Source organism: Nematolebias whitei, chromosome 3 (assembly GCF_014905685.2).
Source record: "Nematolebias whitei isolate Nwh7 chromosome 3, NemWhi1, whole genome shotgun sequence".
Lineage (NCBI taxonomy): Eukaryota > Metazoa > Chordata > Actinopteri > Cyprinodontiformes > Rivulidae > Nematolebias > Nematolebias whitei.
In genome coordinates this window covers 44,021,835-44,036,174 of record NC_056500.1, presented here as the reverse complement: position 1 = coordinate 44,036,174, position 14,340 = coordinate 44,021,835, and the positions used below count along the sequence as shown (strand labels likewise).

General features: G+C 42.7%; 2 protein-coding genes across 3 annotated transcripts in view; one reads left to right on the top strand and one right to left on the bottom strand.

The window, feature by feature from the left end:
* Positions 1-2,497: 2,497 nt before the first annotated feature.
* LOC119408155 (zinc finger and BTB domain-containing protein 5) lies at positions 2,498-7,141 on the bottom strand. Of its 2 annotated transcripts, none has more exons than XM_037674994.1 (4): positions 7,113-7,141; positions 5,911-6,124; positions 5,039-5,845; positions 2,498-3,777 (listed from the first exon to the last, which is right to left on the bottom strand). In XM_037674994.1, the coding sequence occupies exons 1-4, from the start codon at positions 7,136-7,138 to the stop codon at positions 2,611-2,613; spliced, it is 2,214 nt and encodes a 737-aa protein (XP_037530922.1). In that variant the 5' UTR covers positions 7,139-7,141; the 3' UTR covers positions 2,498-2,610. The 2 variants fall into 2 exon arrangements, with proteins under 2 accessions (XP_037530922.1, XP_037530923.1); XM_037674995.1 differs by lacking the exon at positions 7,113-7,141 and adding an exon at positions 6,659-6,721.
* Positions 7,142-8,591: 1,450 nt separating this feature from the next.
* Positions 8,592-14,340, top strand: part of polr1e (RNA polymerase I subunit E) — a 12,530-nt gene continuing 6,781 nt past the window's right edge. The window contains exons 1-6 of the mRNA XM_037674993.1: positions 8,592-8,682; positions 12,565-12,668; positions 12,738-12,814; positions 12,891-12,976; positions 13,085-13,140; positions 13,234-13,378. Coding sequence (XP_037530921.1) covers positions 8,622-8,682; positions 12,565-12,668; positions 12,738-12,814; positions 12,891-12,976; positions 13,085-13,140; positions 13,234-13,378 — 529 coding nt within the window. The 5' untranslated portion in view covers positions 8,592-8,621. The remainder of the gene's footprint in view (positions 8,683-12,564; positions 12,669-12,737; positions 12,815-12,890; positions 12,977-13,084; positions 13,141-13,233; positions 13,379-14,340) is intronic.

Here is a 14,340-nt window from a genome sequence, read left to right as displayed (position 1 = left end):
TCTGGGGGTATTCCAGTAAAAATAGGATGATATTCCTGCAGGAAGAGCTCCAGGCTGCAACAGAAGTGCTACAACCAGCTGCTGCTGTTCATTTTAGACAGAACTCTGAACTTTGTCAGTTTGGACAAACTAAGGGCTGTCTACAACAAATAACATATTGGGTCATAATCCATCTGCAGAGATCCATAAAAAAAAAGTCTGAACTATTTCTTTAAGATTCCCATCAGGCTTCAGAGGATGCTTTTATCTTATCACCTCGTCCTTCATAAGAACACGGCAGCCGCCCGGCTCCATCATGCGAGGGACGTTTAACCACCGTCGGTCAGTCTGAACACACGTTAAGATGTGACAGATCAAAGTGTGCACTTTACAGACCAACAGTGTTTGGACTTTACGGTAAGGTGCTGACGAGACTGAAAGCAACGACACGGAATAAGAAAAGGCAAATCTGATGTTTCACTTGGGTTCACAGAAACAGAACTGTACAACACGACGCACCTATTTACAACCTGCAGGAGGTTTGGCACACAACTGCTTCTCAGCACGTCTTTGACCTTCGACTGGCTGAATGAACAAAGAAAATACTAAAATGCCTGAAACAATTGAGAAAAAACAGCCAGGTCCTGCTATTAAAATAATATAGAACATTGTCTTCACTAGAATAGTGCATGCATGACTCACCGAGGAACAAAACTCCTGAACTCTTGGCTTTCATAACCAACACACGGAAAGATCTGGACCAACATGGCCACCATAGCTCAACGTCCCAGTAAACATACTGGTCATAAACAGGCTGACTGGTTCAAGTGCTGCTGATTCAGATGACAAGAACTGCAGAAAGAAACAAAAAGCACGTCTAATACATCAGCCAACCTGAACAAGTCTGAAGCGTTCGAGGAGGAAACAACTTCACACCTGTGACTGCAGGAACATTTACCAAGTTGTTTTTATTTTGGCCACAGCAGAAACTTGTGTAGTGCCACACGGTTGTCAGTCAGACAGCATGATAAACTGTAAATAAATGTATTTACAGTGAAGATCTCAGTATTAAACATGTTGGTGCGGTTCAGCATCTTATAGCTGATAAATAAAATGTTCAGTTTAAATGGAGGTTTTGATGCAAAATGACCCTTTACTTTTAGTCCTGATTACACTTCTTAATTAAAAAATAATTATAATAAAGGTGAACTACAAGCGTTTTTATTTTTAATGTTTGGAGTGAAAGTTTAAAATCTCACATCCTGATTTAGAACTGATCACGTTTGAAAATCCACCGTGAGGTACTCGTTTACATTCTGTTGTTTATTCGTCTGTTCTCAGAAGTAAATTAAGATTTATAGTCCACGCTGAGAGGGGCCAAGATGGTCGACAGCGTTTATGATGCGTTTGTTACCAAAATATTTCATGAACCGCTGAACAAATCTGATTAAAACTGAAAACGTTATCACCGGATGGTCGTCTACAACTGATGCCCGTTTGGAGTCAACTTGATTCAAGATGGCTGCCACAAGTAACACTTTAAAACAAAAATGGCTCCAACTCAGTAAGTTTTACAAAAACTGAGCTTTAATTTAGTGTGCTAATAGATGAGACTCATCCGTAACACATATTCAGAACCTCTGTTCAAAATGTTGCCATTAACCATCTGGAGTCATCTGTCTGTTAGCAAAATATCTCATGAACTAATGTACAGATTTAAACGACACTTTCAAGAGGGACGTCACAACTAACCAGCAAGAGCCAACACGAAAATGGCTGCAGCTCTGTTAATTTTGATGTGGTAGTAGCTGAGAGTTGTCCACAACACATGCTCCGAGTGTCGCATCTCGATACCACACAAGATTTCGAATAACGTTTTCAAGATTTGACTAAAACAGCAGCAGCTCCGTCATTTCTCAGCACAAGGTGGCGGGCGATATGCATTTCTTCAAGGATGTTAGATCTTTATTTGTTTAAAGTTTTTTAATATTTCATCTGCTTGCATCCTGTGCCTACAGCATTGAGCTTTACTCAACCCGTTTCCTGAACATTAAACTTCACGAACACACACCTCTTAATGACTCCATGCTTTGAAACAGGTAGTCACGATGCACATCTGGAACGACTGAGGCGAGACGCTGCGGCGCGTTTTGCTAACGTGCAATGAAAACATAAGCCTCACGCAAGTGTTGCACATGTCAGTAAAGACTGGAACTTGTTTACCTCCACGTGTAGTTATAACTAATTCCACCAAGACGACATCAATATCTCTTTTTTATATTTTGTCAGCCTAATCTGGCCTGAATCTGTCAACACAAAGTCCATGTTCTGATGAGAAACCTCATGAACCTCGTGGTATTCACAGTTTATACTTCAGTATCTGCTGCATCATGAATCACACCTATACTTGTTTTGCACATATCGTTTATCTAAAAAAAAGAATGTATTTGTGATATGGTAAAATTGACAGTATGTGCTTTTTCCAGAAATGCGTCATCCTGTGATCATCCCCATCTTTGGTCTTTGATCTGGACTGTTTGATTTGGAAAAAGCAGATGATGAAATCCAATAATTCTATCAGAACTTAAAAAAAAAAAAACCCTGGGAGCCAAAGTTCAGTCCTGCAGCTGTTCACAGCAGGGCGTTGGACATGTTACTGTTCTGCCAGCGCAGACATGTGGTTTTTGAATGCTTGTACAGGTGGGAGGACTGGCTGAAGCGTTTCCCGCACTTCAGACAGGCGTAGGGCTTCTCTCCCGTGTGGACACGGATGTGTTTCTTGCAGTCGGTCAGGGTGAGGAAGGTCTTGCAGCAGATCTTGCAGGCGTACTTTCGTGCCCCTTCCACCACCAGGACGTTGTGCTCCGAGAGCGCCTTCTTGCACTTTGACAGGACGTCTGCTGAAGCCCGCGTGAGCTGAGGCGGCAGGGAGGTGGACCTGCCGCTGCTCATCTCATACCCTCCGCTCTCGTTGAGAAGCAGGGGGCTGGTCAGACTTGAAGAAGAGGAGGAGGCGGCGTCTTGAAGAACCCCACTAACTCTCTCTTCTCCTCCTACTCCGGAGGAAAGTTTGGGAGCGATGCGCCTGTAGCTAGGAAAACCCAGAGAGGAGGCTCCTCCCGTCCCTCTCGAGGGGCGCCCCAGCGAGTGAAAACCCAGACTAGAGCGCTGGAAGTCCAAGCCAAAAGGATCCACTCCTCCACGACCTCCACTCCCACTTCCTCTGGGGTTTCCCAAACCATCGTGCAGGGGGTGGAGGAACAGAGAATCTGGTTCTCCGAAGTGGTTTCCACCCTCACCACTGAGCGGACCCGACTGCAGAAGAGACGAAGAGGCAGAGCCGGACGGTCTGGCGGCGTCTTGTCTGAGCAGGAAGTGATGAGACACAGAATCCCCTGTCGTCGTGTTGGGGAGAGCGTCCTCTCCAGAAACCATCCCTGACCGGCCACCACCAAAATCCTTCTGCCCCAGGAAGCTGGAAATATTGAAACTGGACTTTCCACTCAGACCATTACTACAGCCATAATCTCCTCCAAGCCCAGTGCCTCCTCCACCACCTCCTCCTCCTCCCATGCTGCTCTTGAGGAGAAGCTGTGAGCTGGACTGCAGCAGGGGGCCGGAGCTTGGCTGGGGTTCAGAGGTGAAGCTGCGGTCGCTGCTCTCCGGACTCAGCTCCACCTTCTCCTCCTCCTCCTGACAGCCAGGCTCAGCCGGGTCGCTGCCTTCTGCCTGCGACGTCACGTCGCTGTGTTCATCTGCAGGCTCTGGTGAACTGAGAGGCTCCCGTTTAACGACCACCTACAGAAAACAACAAGTGTTTACAGTTACACAGAACACGGCCATCATGAAAACAACCTACACCTGCAGTAGATGGATTTACTAATTATTTTATTTTACTAACTTTACCCCCCCCCCCCCCCAAAAAAAAAAGTTGAACAACTTCTTGAACAGTTGATTTGTTTATTCTGTTCCATTGTGAATAAAAAATGGGTTTATGAAATTTACAAATTATACAGTTCCCATTAGACTGATCTGGAAACTGGTCCTATCGGAAAACCATCAAGCTAGTAGGATACCTGAAACCAGTTACCTGCGCACAGCACCAACAAGAGCTTTTCTTCTGGCTATGCTCTAAATTTTCATCAACTGTGGCTTCTTCAAATGCTAAAGGACCTTCTAGAGATGCAGTAAATAGTGTTGTTGAGGTAAGAAGACAAAAAAATTGCCGTTACTGGGATTGATCCATTCGAGGTGGACGAAGCTAATGGGTGTTGAGAGTCAAACTCTCGCCCGGCGGTCACTCACTGCAACATTATGAATTATTTATTTCACAATAAAAGCACATTCGCTCTGCAGGAATGTCTTTGGACACGTTTAACCGAAGCAGTAGGGGTTGGGTGAACGATGCAATGACTCCTAAACAAACACCAAACATCTGCTCATAAACAGGAAGTAAACCGTTTGTTGTTGGTATATAAATAATATGTGCCTTTATTTATAATTTGGTCTTCAGTTCTTATCTCTTAATGTTCATGTTGCACCTAAAGTTCTAAGCACTCCGTTATGACCCCGACCTTTTAAATACCGTGTTGTTTGGAACCATATCAATAGAAAACTGACACGATCGTAGATTTATTACGCTTGAACCGTTACTTACGGCTGACAAAGTGTTAGAAGTCAGTTCTTGCAGTTTCAGATGGATTGTCTGTGCTGTTGATATTATTGCTGGCGAGCCGCATACGTCGACACTCAAGGCTGAAATGTAAAGTTTGTTCGCCTTCGTGCTTTCTCAGTTTTAAGATATATTGAAAACTTCTCTTTCCCAATTCATCTGCTTTGTTTGTGCACCCTTTAACCCAACAATACTCAACTATTGCTGACCTCTCATGTACGTTAACTGATATGAAAAGTTGCTTTTGGTTAGTTCATCCTGTCTTAGAGCCCGGATGTAGGAAGTGCGACGTCAGTCCAGAACCAAGGATTACATTCTGTATTTACAGTTTTTACAACACCACAACTTTTTATTTTAAATCGAGGTTGTAAGTTTCATAAGATTTACCTTCTGCTCCTCTTCTTCAGCCTCCTCCTCTGCAGCTGATTTGATCTTCATCCCTCCTCTGTCCTCTTTATGATCATCATCACACATGTCCTCTTCCTTGCTCACCCCCACCTGAATCCTTCCCAGGTTCTCCCCTTCACACTGCCCGCTATCTGACTGACTCGGCATCTGAGGGTCATCGGGAGGCGCCAACCCGCCGATTCCAGCATCCAACTTGGATTCATCCCCCATCTTGTGTGAGTCGGGTGAGAGGAGCACCCCCTCCTCTCGCGCCATGTTCCCCACATCTTCTCCTAACAGTCCCAAGTTGGAGGCTGAGGACCGCTGCCTCTGTCGGGGTCTCTCCTCTGAGAGTCCCATTGCTACAGAGGGTTTACGTTTGTGAAAGCGCCTTATTGGGAAGGAGGCTTGTTCCACCACTCTATTGCCCACCGCATCCTCCTCCATGCCCCCCAGGGCCGAGCTGACCAAGCTGAGGCCCAGCTGCTGCAGGAGGAAGGAACGCTGCAATTTGGATGTGGCAGCAGTGGCTGTGAGGTTTGGATTGGATGCTAGACTAGGGTTCACTAAATCTGCTGCTTGCTGCTGCCTGTGCCTCTGAGGCTCCTGCTGGGGGTGGTGGTGGCTTGTCGAGGGGGACATGGGCAGCGTGCGAGTGGTCAGGTAGTGCTTGCAGGCCTTGACAACATTGTTTAGGTGCAAATGTGAAGCAGCGAGTAGGATATCCATGACATTGCTCTCCCCCAGCATCAGCGTTGATGTGTACATCATGTCCACCAGCGCGGCAAATGCTTCAGCCGTCACCACCTGCAAAACACACACTTTATCGTCATGGTTCAAAGCTGTGACGCTTCCATCGTCAGTGTCTGTACCTCGCTGTCCAGCTGGATCATGTTCATGCTGGCATCGCCCTCTGCAACAGTGAACAGCGCTCTGAAGTGTGTGCTGCAGGCTGCAAGCACTGAGCGGTGGGCTTTAAAGTGTCTGCTGCCCACCACAATGACGCAGTCACATAGCTGGCTGTGGACGCGCTGGTAGTTGAGCTGCTGGAAGATCTGCTCGAAGTGACCTGGGAAATCCATAACCCTGCAGATAAAGCAAAGACAATGGAGCAAAATCAGATGATGTTCAACTACTGAGGGCTGAAATACAGCTGAACATCAGTCAACCACACTTTAATGAAACTTTTTGGTTTAGTCCATGTGAACTGAGTTTTCCTAAGATTTCCTCAATGGATGACATAATCCAAGACATTTATGATTTCTTGGATCATTTTATGAATATAAATAACAATGAAAGGCATTAAATATAATTTTATGGAAGAAAAGCTGCAATTTCAATGGGGTCTACACAAATGAAAACAAGTTTGATTTCTAAATGATTTGTGGATTGAATGCAGCCCCTATTGTAGCCTAAAATACTGGTTTAAAATAAGCGCGTCCCTGTCAGTGTATGTGCATTATAAAATAGTTCATCTTGGTTAGTTCTGGTGTTTACATGAGTAAAAGTGCAGCCATGATTAGCTGCAGCACAGACAGCTAGCTAACGCCAATAAAACAACAGCACAGGTGCACTGTAACTAGTTCATACAAAAAGATAGCCATTGCATCTTTAGATTACCTTGAGACTTCCAAAAACGTAGAAACCAAAAGCCCAAACAAGGTCTCTTAGCTGAAGATGCTAAATTTAGCTGCTAGCAGCAGCATAGCAAAGTGCCTGCTAGCTTACAGCACAAGCAGCAGGAGCACACCGTACACCGGGGATGAACCGGTCCTCCTCTATCCGAGCCAAAAACCCTCTTTCACCACCACAAAATGTCTCCTCAAATGTGACAACCTCCAGCTAACATTGCCACTGCTACCATCCCCTGACGCGGTCCACTTCCTCAGTTAGCCCTGGCTGTCTGGACATTTGGGACCGCTCGTATTAAACCGACGGACACGCACTCACAGGTCGGTACAACTACGCTCAACACTACGTCTAACCGGCGTCGAAACAGTCTGAAGTAAAACGCTTGTACTATAATTTCTCATGATTTTCTGTTCCTCAGACGGTTTTTCCAAACCAGACTCACAGGGTGGCGCTGTGTTTCACTTCCATGTCCGCCGCGACCTCAGGTGGAGAGCTGCGATTTTACAATTCACCACTAGGCGTCGCTGCGGCAGTATATCGAGGTACTAATGCGCATGCGTAAAATCAGTTTCCGGTAGTCAAAATCGGCGTATTTTGGTCATTGAACATCTGCTTTTTTTAAAAACTTTTTTATACAGACGTATTTATCAACTAGTTTATTGGTATTTTACATTGTGACAATGAAAACGTTTAATGTCGTTGCGTGTCAGAATGACGCCGGAGCAAAGCTTAAGTAGACATGAAAACAGGAAGTAGGCATGAATTATCCTGATACATGCTCAATAATCCAGGTAGAAAAATCCAAAAAAGTTCAATCTGGTCCTCTGGACATTCAAAAAACAAGAAAACAAAAAAGACAAAAAACAAAACAAAGCAAAAAAAAAAGTAGAAATGTTTTGTCCTTTATCCGAGAGACTTCCTCAGTCTGAGGAGCTGTATTCAGCTCAGTCTCTTAAATAGCACCTTCTCAGGGTGGATCAACCAGTTTGCTGCTGACAACCAAAACCAGCTGATCACATGCTCAAGAAGGACCTCACTTGTCAGCAGCAAACTGGTTGATCCACTCTGAGAAGGTGCTATTTAAGAGACTGAGCTGAATACAGCACCTCAGACTGAGGAAGTCTCTCGGATGAAAGACAAAACATTTCTACTTTTTTTTTGCTTTGTTTTTTGTCTTTTTTGTTTTCTTGTTTTTTGAATGTCCAGAGGACCAGATTGAACTTTTTTGGATAGGCATGAATTAATTTAGACCACAGAGCATAAAAAAATGCAGACTTTGAGCATGTGCATTGTGCAGTTTCGCCTTAGTGACTGTAAAAAGGTGAATGGAACTATGGCGCGCAACGACTTATATTTTTGCTTTTGCAATTTTTCCAAATTTGCAAGGAGTATAGCCGCATGAACCTTGTGATACTGTATAATTTTATTTAGATGGTGGATAGTGAAGAAGTTAAGTTAGTTTATAAGGGCCAATGATTGACTGATTAAGGAAAACATAATTCCAGTAAGAAGCACTGACTAAATGTTTCACACTAAAACTTTTCCTATCAATCCACACATTTTTTTGTTTGTTTTTCCTTTGGCATATTGCTTTTAATATATTCCAGGTGAAGATTCTCAGTCACCCAGGACATGGTAAGTGCAAAAAAGTTCAAAACAAAAACAAATGGACTTTATTTGCAACAGAATAATATATAATATATTATCATTTGTTGTGCAGTGCTGAACTATGTATTGTTTGTCCTTTTGTGTCATGATAAAAACATTCATAAAAAAGCATACACAAATAAACTAAGTTTGTTTTACTTACACACATTATGTATAACATTATAGTTAAATAAAAAAAACTTGTTAAATCTAGTTGCTTCCACAGGGCTCTGGTTGCTTCTATACGAAGGCGGAAGTACGTGACGGTGCATCCTCTTGCCTCACATGACTCTTCACAACTGTCATGGCTGCCTCCTGCTCGTTGGTGTGCTGCGAAGAGGAGACAAGCGACAAAGCTGTCCTAGGTGATTATTTTCATTTGTATAAAAGTCTTTAAAAGTGAAATTAAGTTCCGTCATGACAGATAGTGTTGTGTTGTTCTTAGAGGTGTCGTTTAAACAACAGAATGCGCGTGCACGTGGGTGCTCGTGACCGTTTTGTCAGACATGAACCTTTTGTTTTTGTTTTTTTCTTGATTGAAAATTATAAGACATACAAAACTTCTGGTTGTTCAAAAATCATTAACATGAATAATACAAAGAAAATGCCAGCGGGGGACATGAAACTAATTCGTAGAGGTTGTCAAGTTAAGGTGAACAGATTTCTGACATTAAATCTGGGGACATTTCCAGCGCGGAGACCAAAAATAATAAAATGTTATCCAGATTAAATTAAGAAACGGGGACAGTTAAGAGTTTATTTATTTTTTACATATTTATTAATGTTTAAACAATAAAAATCAAATTTAGCAGCAGGAATCTGTCTCCACACATTTCCTAAGAGAAATAAAACAAGTAAATAATAAATAAAGTGCTATGTGTCGTCATCATTGAATGTTCCCATACAAAGATGAAATTGTCTCTGCATTTAACCCATCACACCTGGGATACACACAGGTGGAGCAGTGGGCAGCTATGTAACCGCCCGGGGTGCAATTTGGGATTGGGTGTCCTGCTCAGAGACACCACGACATGTGCAATGGCTAGGGATCGAACCCGGGACCTTCAGGTCCGAGTCGGCTGTCCTGCCCCTACACCATGAAGTAATAGTAGCAGCAATGGTGTTGGAAACATTTTAATGTGATGGGATCACAGACCCCACAACACTCTGGTTGTGGGGTCTGAGGGTTCTCCCCCATAAAATTTTGAATAAAGTAGATGCCATTTCCTGTAATCTAGTGTATTTTAACAGGTTGTTAAACATCTGTGTTTACCTACATAAATAAACACCTGATTCAACAACTGTTTTCGAGAGCACGGCACAACAAGTGGTTTGAATATTCTCCCATTAATCAAGAGGAATGGATTCGTTCGTTAACTATCGACTAACTATTGTAGACCTCGACATCTGTGTACGCCTGTGTGTGGACTCTGCCCCCTCACAAGTAAACTGGCTGGAAACATCTTCGTTGTGTCCTCGGAGTGGCTTGTTTGAGTAAAGAGATGTTGAAAGGATATTTATTTTATCCAACAATGATCATCCTCCTCGTCATTTTCAGTTCAGTTCTTGCTTGATTCAGTTTCCGTCACAGGAACTTTCAAACGTCCAAAGTGAGTAGACAAACACACCTGAGCCTGATTTATTTTACCTGGACACAGCTGACGACACTAGAAACATTTCCTACCATGAACCAAACCTACAGGATCAGCCCAGTTCAAACAAAATCAATCGGTTCACACACACCGCACCACCACGAGAGCTATGGGCTGAAACTTGTTCCACCAGAAACTGAATTTGAATTGCTGTTTTGAAGCTGAATTTCACTAAATTGAAACTGAATCTGATGGTTTGAAACTGAATTAATTTGCTTTGAAAATTCAGTTTTTTTAATTCAGTTTCAATTTCAAAAATCATTTTCTTTGTGTGTCACATCCGGGTCCTTCCAGAGTAATGGAACGCAGACTGATTAACAGGTCTCTCTTGTAAATGAGTCCTCCTGGCTCACTGACACTAACCTGTCTAAATAAAGCCTGAATGAGAAAACTGACACACTGAGCTTCACGTCAGTGAAACTTTCTTCCTCTATAAAATAGAAAATGCATTAAAAGCAGAAATAAATGAGTGAGTCTCATCTGTCAGGTCTAGTAGAGTAATTTAACTTTAGCTCTTTGTCATAACCGTCCAAAATTGTGTTTTTGGATCATTAAAAGCAGCTAAGCTACGAGCTAAGCTAACAGGCCGACCTCAGGGAAAAAAAAGTCCGTCTTGTTGAAGCTCCAAAATTCACAGTTGAAACGTGCCTTCGTGTAAAAAGTTGTTTTTCTCTGCAAAAAGAAGCTGAGAACTTGTTTCTGATTTTATTTTTTTTTTTTTAATTAAAAGCTTTATGTGAAAAATTTTATGCTAAAGAGCTCAAACCACAACGAGCGTCCGCCATTTGTGGAACCGGAAAAAAGGAAGGAGTGACAGCCCATGTCACGTCAAGGAGACTCCCTCCCATTTCTCTTAAAGAGACACGCTGCTTGCTCCCTCACTATCAATCCTTCAGTTCAAACAGTCTTATACTGTCATCCAGTGGTCAAAAAAGGCACTACATTAAAATAAAATTAACCAAAATTTCTTCTTAAATTTGACAATAATTAGTAATTATTGTTAAATTTCAAACAATATTATAATTTATCGCAATAATTTTTGACACAATTAATTCCATACATCCATTATCTTTTACCCACTTCTTCCATTTTGGGTCAGGGGGGTCACCGGTGCCCATGTCCAGCAATCACTGTGCGAGGGGCGGGGTACACCCTGGACAGGTCTCCAGTCCATCACAGGGCCACATAGAGACAAACGAGACAAACAACCATTCACTCTCTCACTCACACCTAGGGACAATTTAGAGTTACCAATCAGCCTAACATGCATGTTTTTGGTCTGTGGGAGGAAACTGGAGTACCCAGAGAAAACCCACGCATGCACGGAGAGAACATGCAAACTCCACTCAGGAAGGACCCCGGACTGGGATTTGAACCGGCAACCTTCTCGCTGAGAGGCAGCAGCTCTACCAGTTGCGCCACCGTGCTGCCGACACAATTAATTGCCCAGCAAAATTTGTTATTGTGACAGGCGTAGGTGCAACTATACATCAGATGGTCCATCGTCTGGGTTTTGTCTTTACGTGTGTGTACAATAAACCTACAAAATGAGCAATCGATTGACTCTCCAGGGTCTGATCAGACCTTTTTTGAACAATGCTGACAAAACTAGACCTGTACTATAATACTAGACCTCTAAAACTGGACCTATTCATTCATTCATTCAACCTTTATTTATACAAGTTAGTCTCATTGAGCCTCGAGGACTCATATTACAAGTGAGACCTGAATTTTAACAAAGAATGATGACAACAGTAGACGGTCATAAAAAAAAAATATATATATATATATATATATATATATATATATATATATATATATAAATATATATATATAAATTGTAAAATAAATGGAAGAAAATTATATATAAAAAACAAAAAAACAGCTACATTATAAAGCGATATAAAAAACTAAAAACAGGAACATGTCTGCATTGGTTCTTGCCAGGAACTTAGCAGATGTTTGAAGTCACTTGGTCGAGAGCTTCAGATGTTTTTGTAAGATATTCCAGGAAACAGGAGCAGAGTAGGAGAAGGACCTTTTGCCTTGTTCAGTCCTCCTCACTGAGGGGACACTGCAGGTAATAATGTCCTGAGAGCGCACTCTGTAGCTGCACTCACGCAGTGACATGAAGGAGGAGATGTATGAAGGCAGCAGACCAAGAAGTGATTTAAAGATGAAAATGTACCAGTGAGAGAGTCTGCGTGAAGTTAATGATGTCCAGTTAACCAGTGAATACTGGGTGCAGTGGTGGGTACAGTAGTTACAGCCAGTTATGAATCTTAGTGCACCATGATAATCAGCATCCAACATCTGCAGGGTGTTTAGAATTATACTATAATACTAGACCTTGGTGTGACTGTCAGAAGTTTCCATTATTCCATATTCTTGTTTTTGAATCTGTGATTGTTGTAGCACTTATACACGGTACAGTGATCCCCACGACCCATTTACACACTGTTTCACACACCGGGTGCCCCCAAACAGGATTACGATGCTTAGAGGTGAACACAGATGTTGGTATCTGTGAAACGGCTCGTCGTTGTGGTTTGTCCAGAGTTTTTCCTCCCGTTTGTTAATTATCATTATTTTCAGTCCGCTTTTCGAACGGCTGCGTCCAAGATGCTGACAGACTGGACTTCAGCACGTTCAAGAACGTGGATGAAAACAACCCGAGGAAGAAGAGCAGGCGGATAGTGGTGAGGATGAAGGTGGAGTAATGTGTAATATAAAGGTTCTTTAATAATCAGCTGTTCTCCTGTGTCGAGGTCGCTGAATCAGAAAGGATGTGTTATGTTGGGCAGAACTTTGGCGCTGGATCCATGAAGTGCAACAACTTTTGCCAGTGAGTGTCGGCTTCATGTTGAGGTTTGTTGTGAGGAGAGGATTAATGAGCAGCATGGTGGTTGGTGCCTCCTCAGATATTATGTTGGAGTTCTGAACAAACGGACCTTGCAGATGGAGGTGCACAGCGCTCAGGTGTTCAACCTGCAGCCTGTTATACCAGGTAAATGCATCCCCGCTTGGCACTGAATGTAACTGGACCAGCTTCTTCTGAGGAGGCTGCGTCCTGCAGGTCAGATGTAACTTTTAAATGTTCTGATCGTGTCTTTAGGAGAGAGAACTGAGACGGCAAAACCTCAGCACACTGCTCAGGCCTACAAAGACAAGGTACAAGGACCTGTTGGTCTTTTGAGAAACCAACTTTAAAAGCTGAAGTCATGCACAGATGTTTTATTATTTTTTTTTAATTTGATGTTTTAGGTTGATTCGTTGATTGAGGCGTTTGGCAGCAACAAACAGAAGCGAGCTCTGAGCTCCCGCAGGCTGAATCAGGTGGGGAGCGACACCCTGCATCAAGCTGTGGCTAAAGCTGCCGGCGCCGTGATCGACCAGAAGGGCCTGGAAGGTGAGGCGAACCGTCGTGTTGTTCTGTGCAGGGAGGGGCGGGTCAGGTATCGGTCTTTAAACACCAGTAAAAATGATCAACTCAGCTCTCGGGGTGAGATACGAGAAGAGAGAACTTTTAAAAGAGAATATATTCTGGAAACAAATCTTTATTAGGCGCAGCTGGAGGCTTTTTATAACCAGCTCATCTGGGCGGCTCCTCTCCTGACTGATGTGTTTCTGAGTTCCTTTATATTTTAAAACAGTGCTTCAACTATACGTGAACCTCATTAAAGCTGTGTGACCTTTGAACTTAAGGGGGGCATCAAACTCATTTCTCTAAGACCTTGATTTTAATCAAGTGACTAACTTTTCTCCAATATTTCTTAACAAAGTAATAAATACATTTGCCATGTTTTTCAAAATATTCATTCAGAAATACAAATTCAGCTCATATCTTTTTTTTTTTTTAAATTAATCTAAAGTTGAGAGTTTACTAGAATAAATTTCAATTAATGACCTACATAGACTTTTTATCACCCGTTTTTTTTTATTTTACTTATTTTTAAGAACTCATTTTATCACAAACCATCAAAACATTTTTAAAGCTCTGAACGGTTGTTTATATTCACCTGACAAACACAAGGAAAAACACAAACTCATTAGGCAGACACTGTGTCTGAGACATCACAGACAGTGTCTGAGACATCACAGTGTCTGAGACATCACAGACACTGTGTCTGAGACATCACAGACAGTGTCTGAGACATCACAGTGTCTGAGACATCACAGACACTGTCTGTGACGTCTCAGACACTGTGTCTGAGACATCACAGTGTCTAAGACATCACAGACACTGTCTGTGACGTCTCAGACACTGTCTGTGACGTCTCAGACACAGTGTCTGTGACGTCTCAGACACAGTGTCTGTGATGTCTCAGACACAGTGTCTGAGACATCACAGACAGTGTCTGAGACGTCACA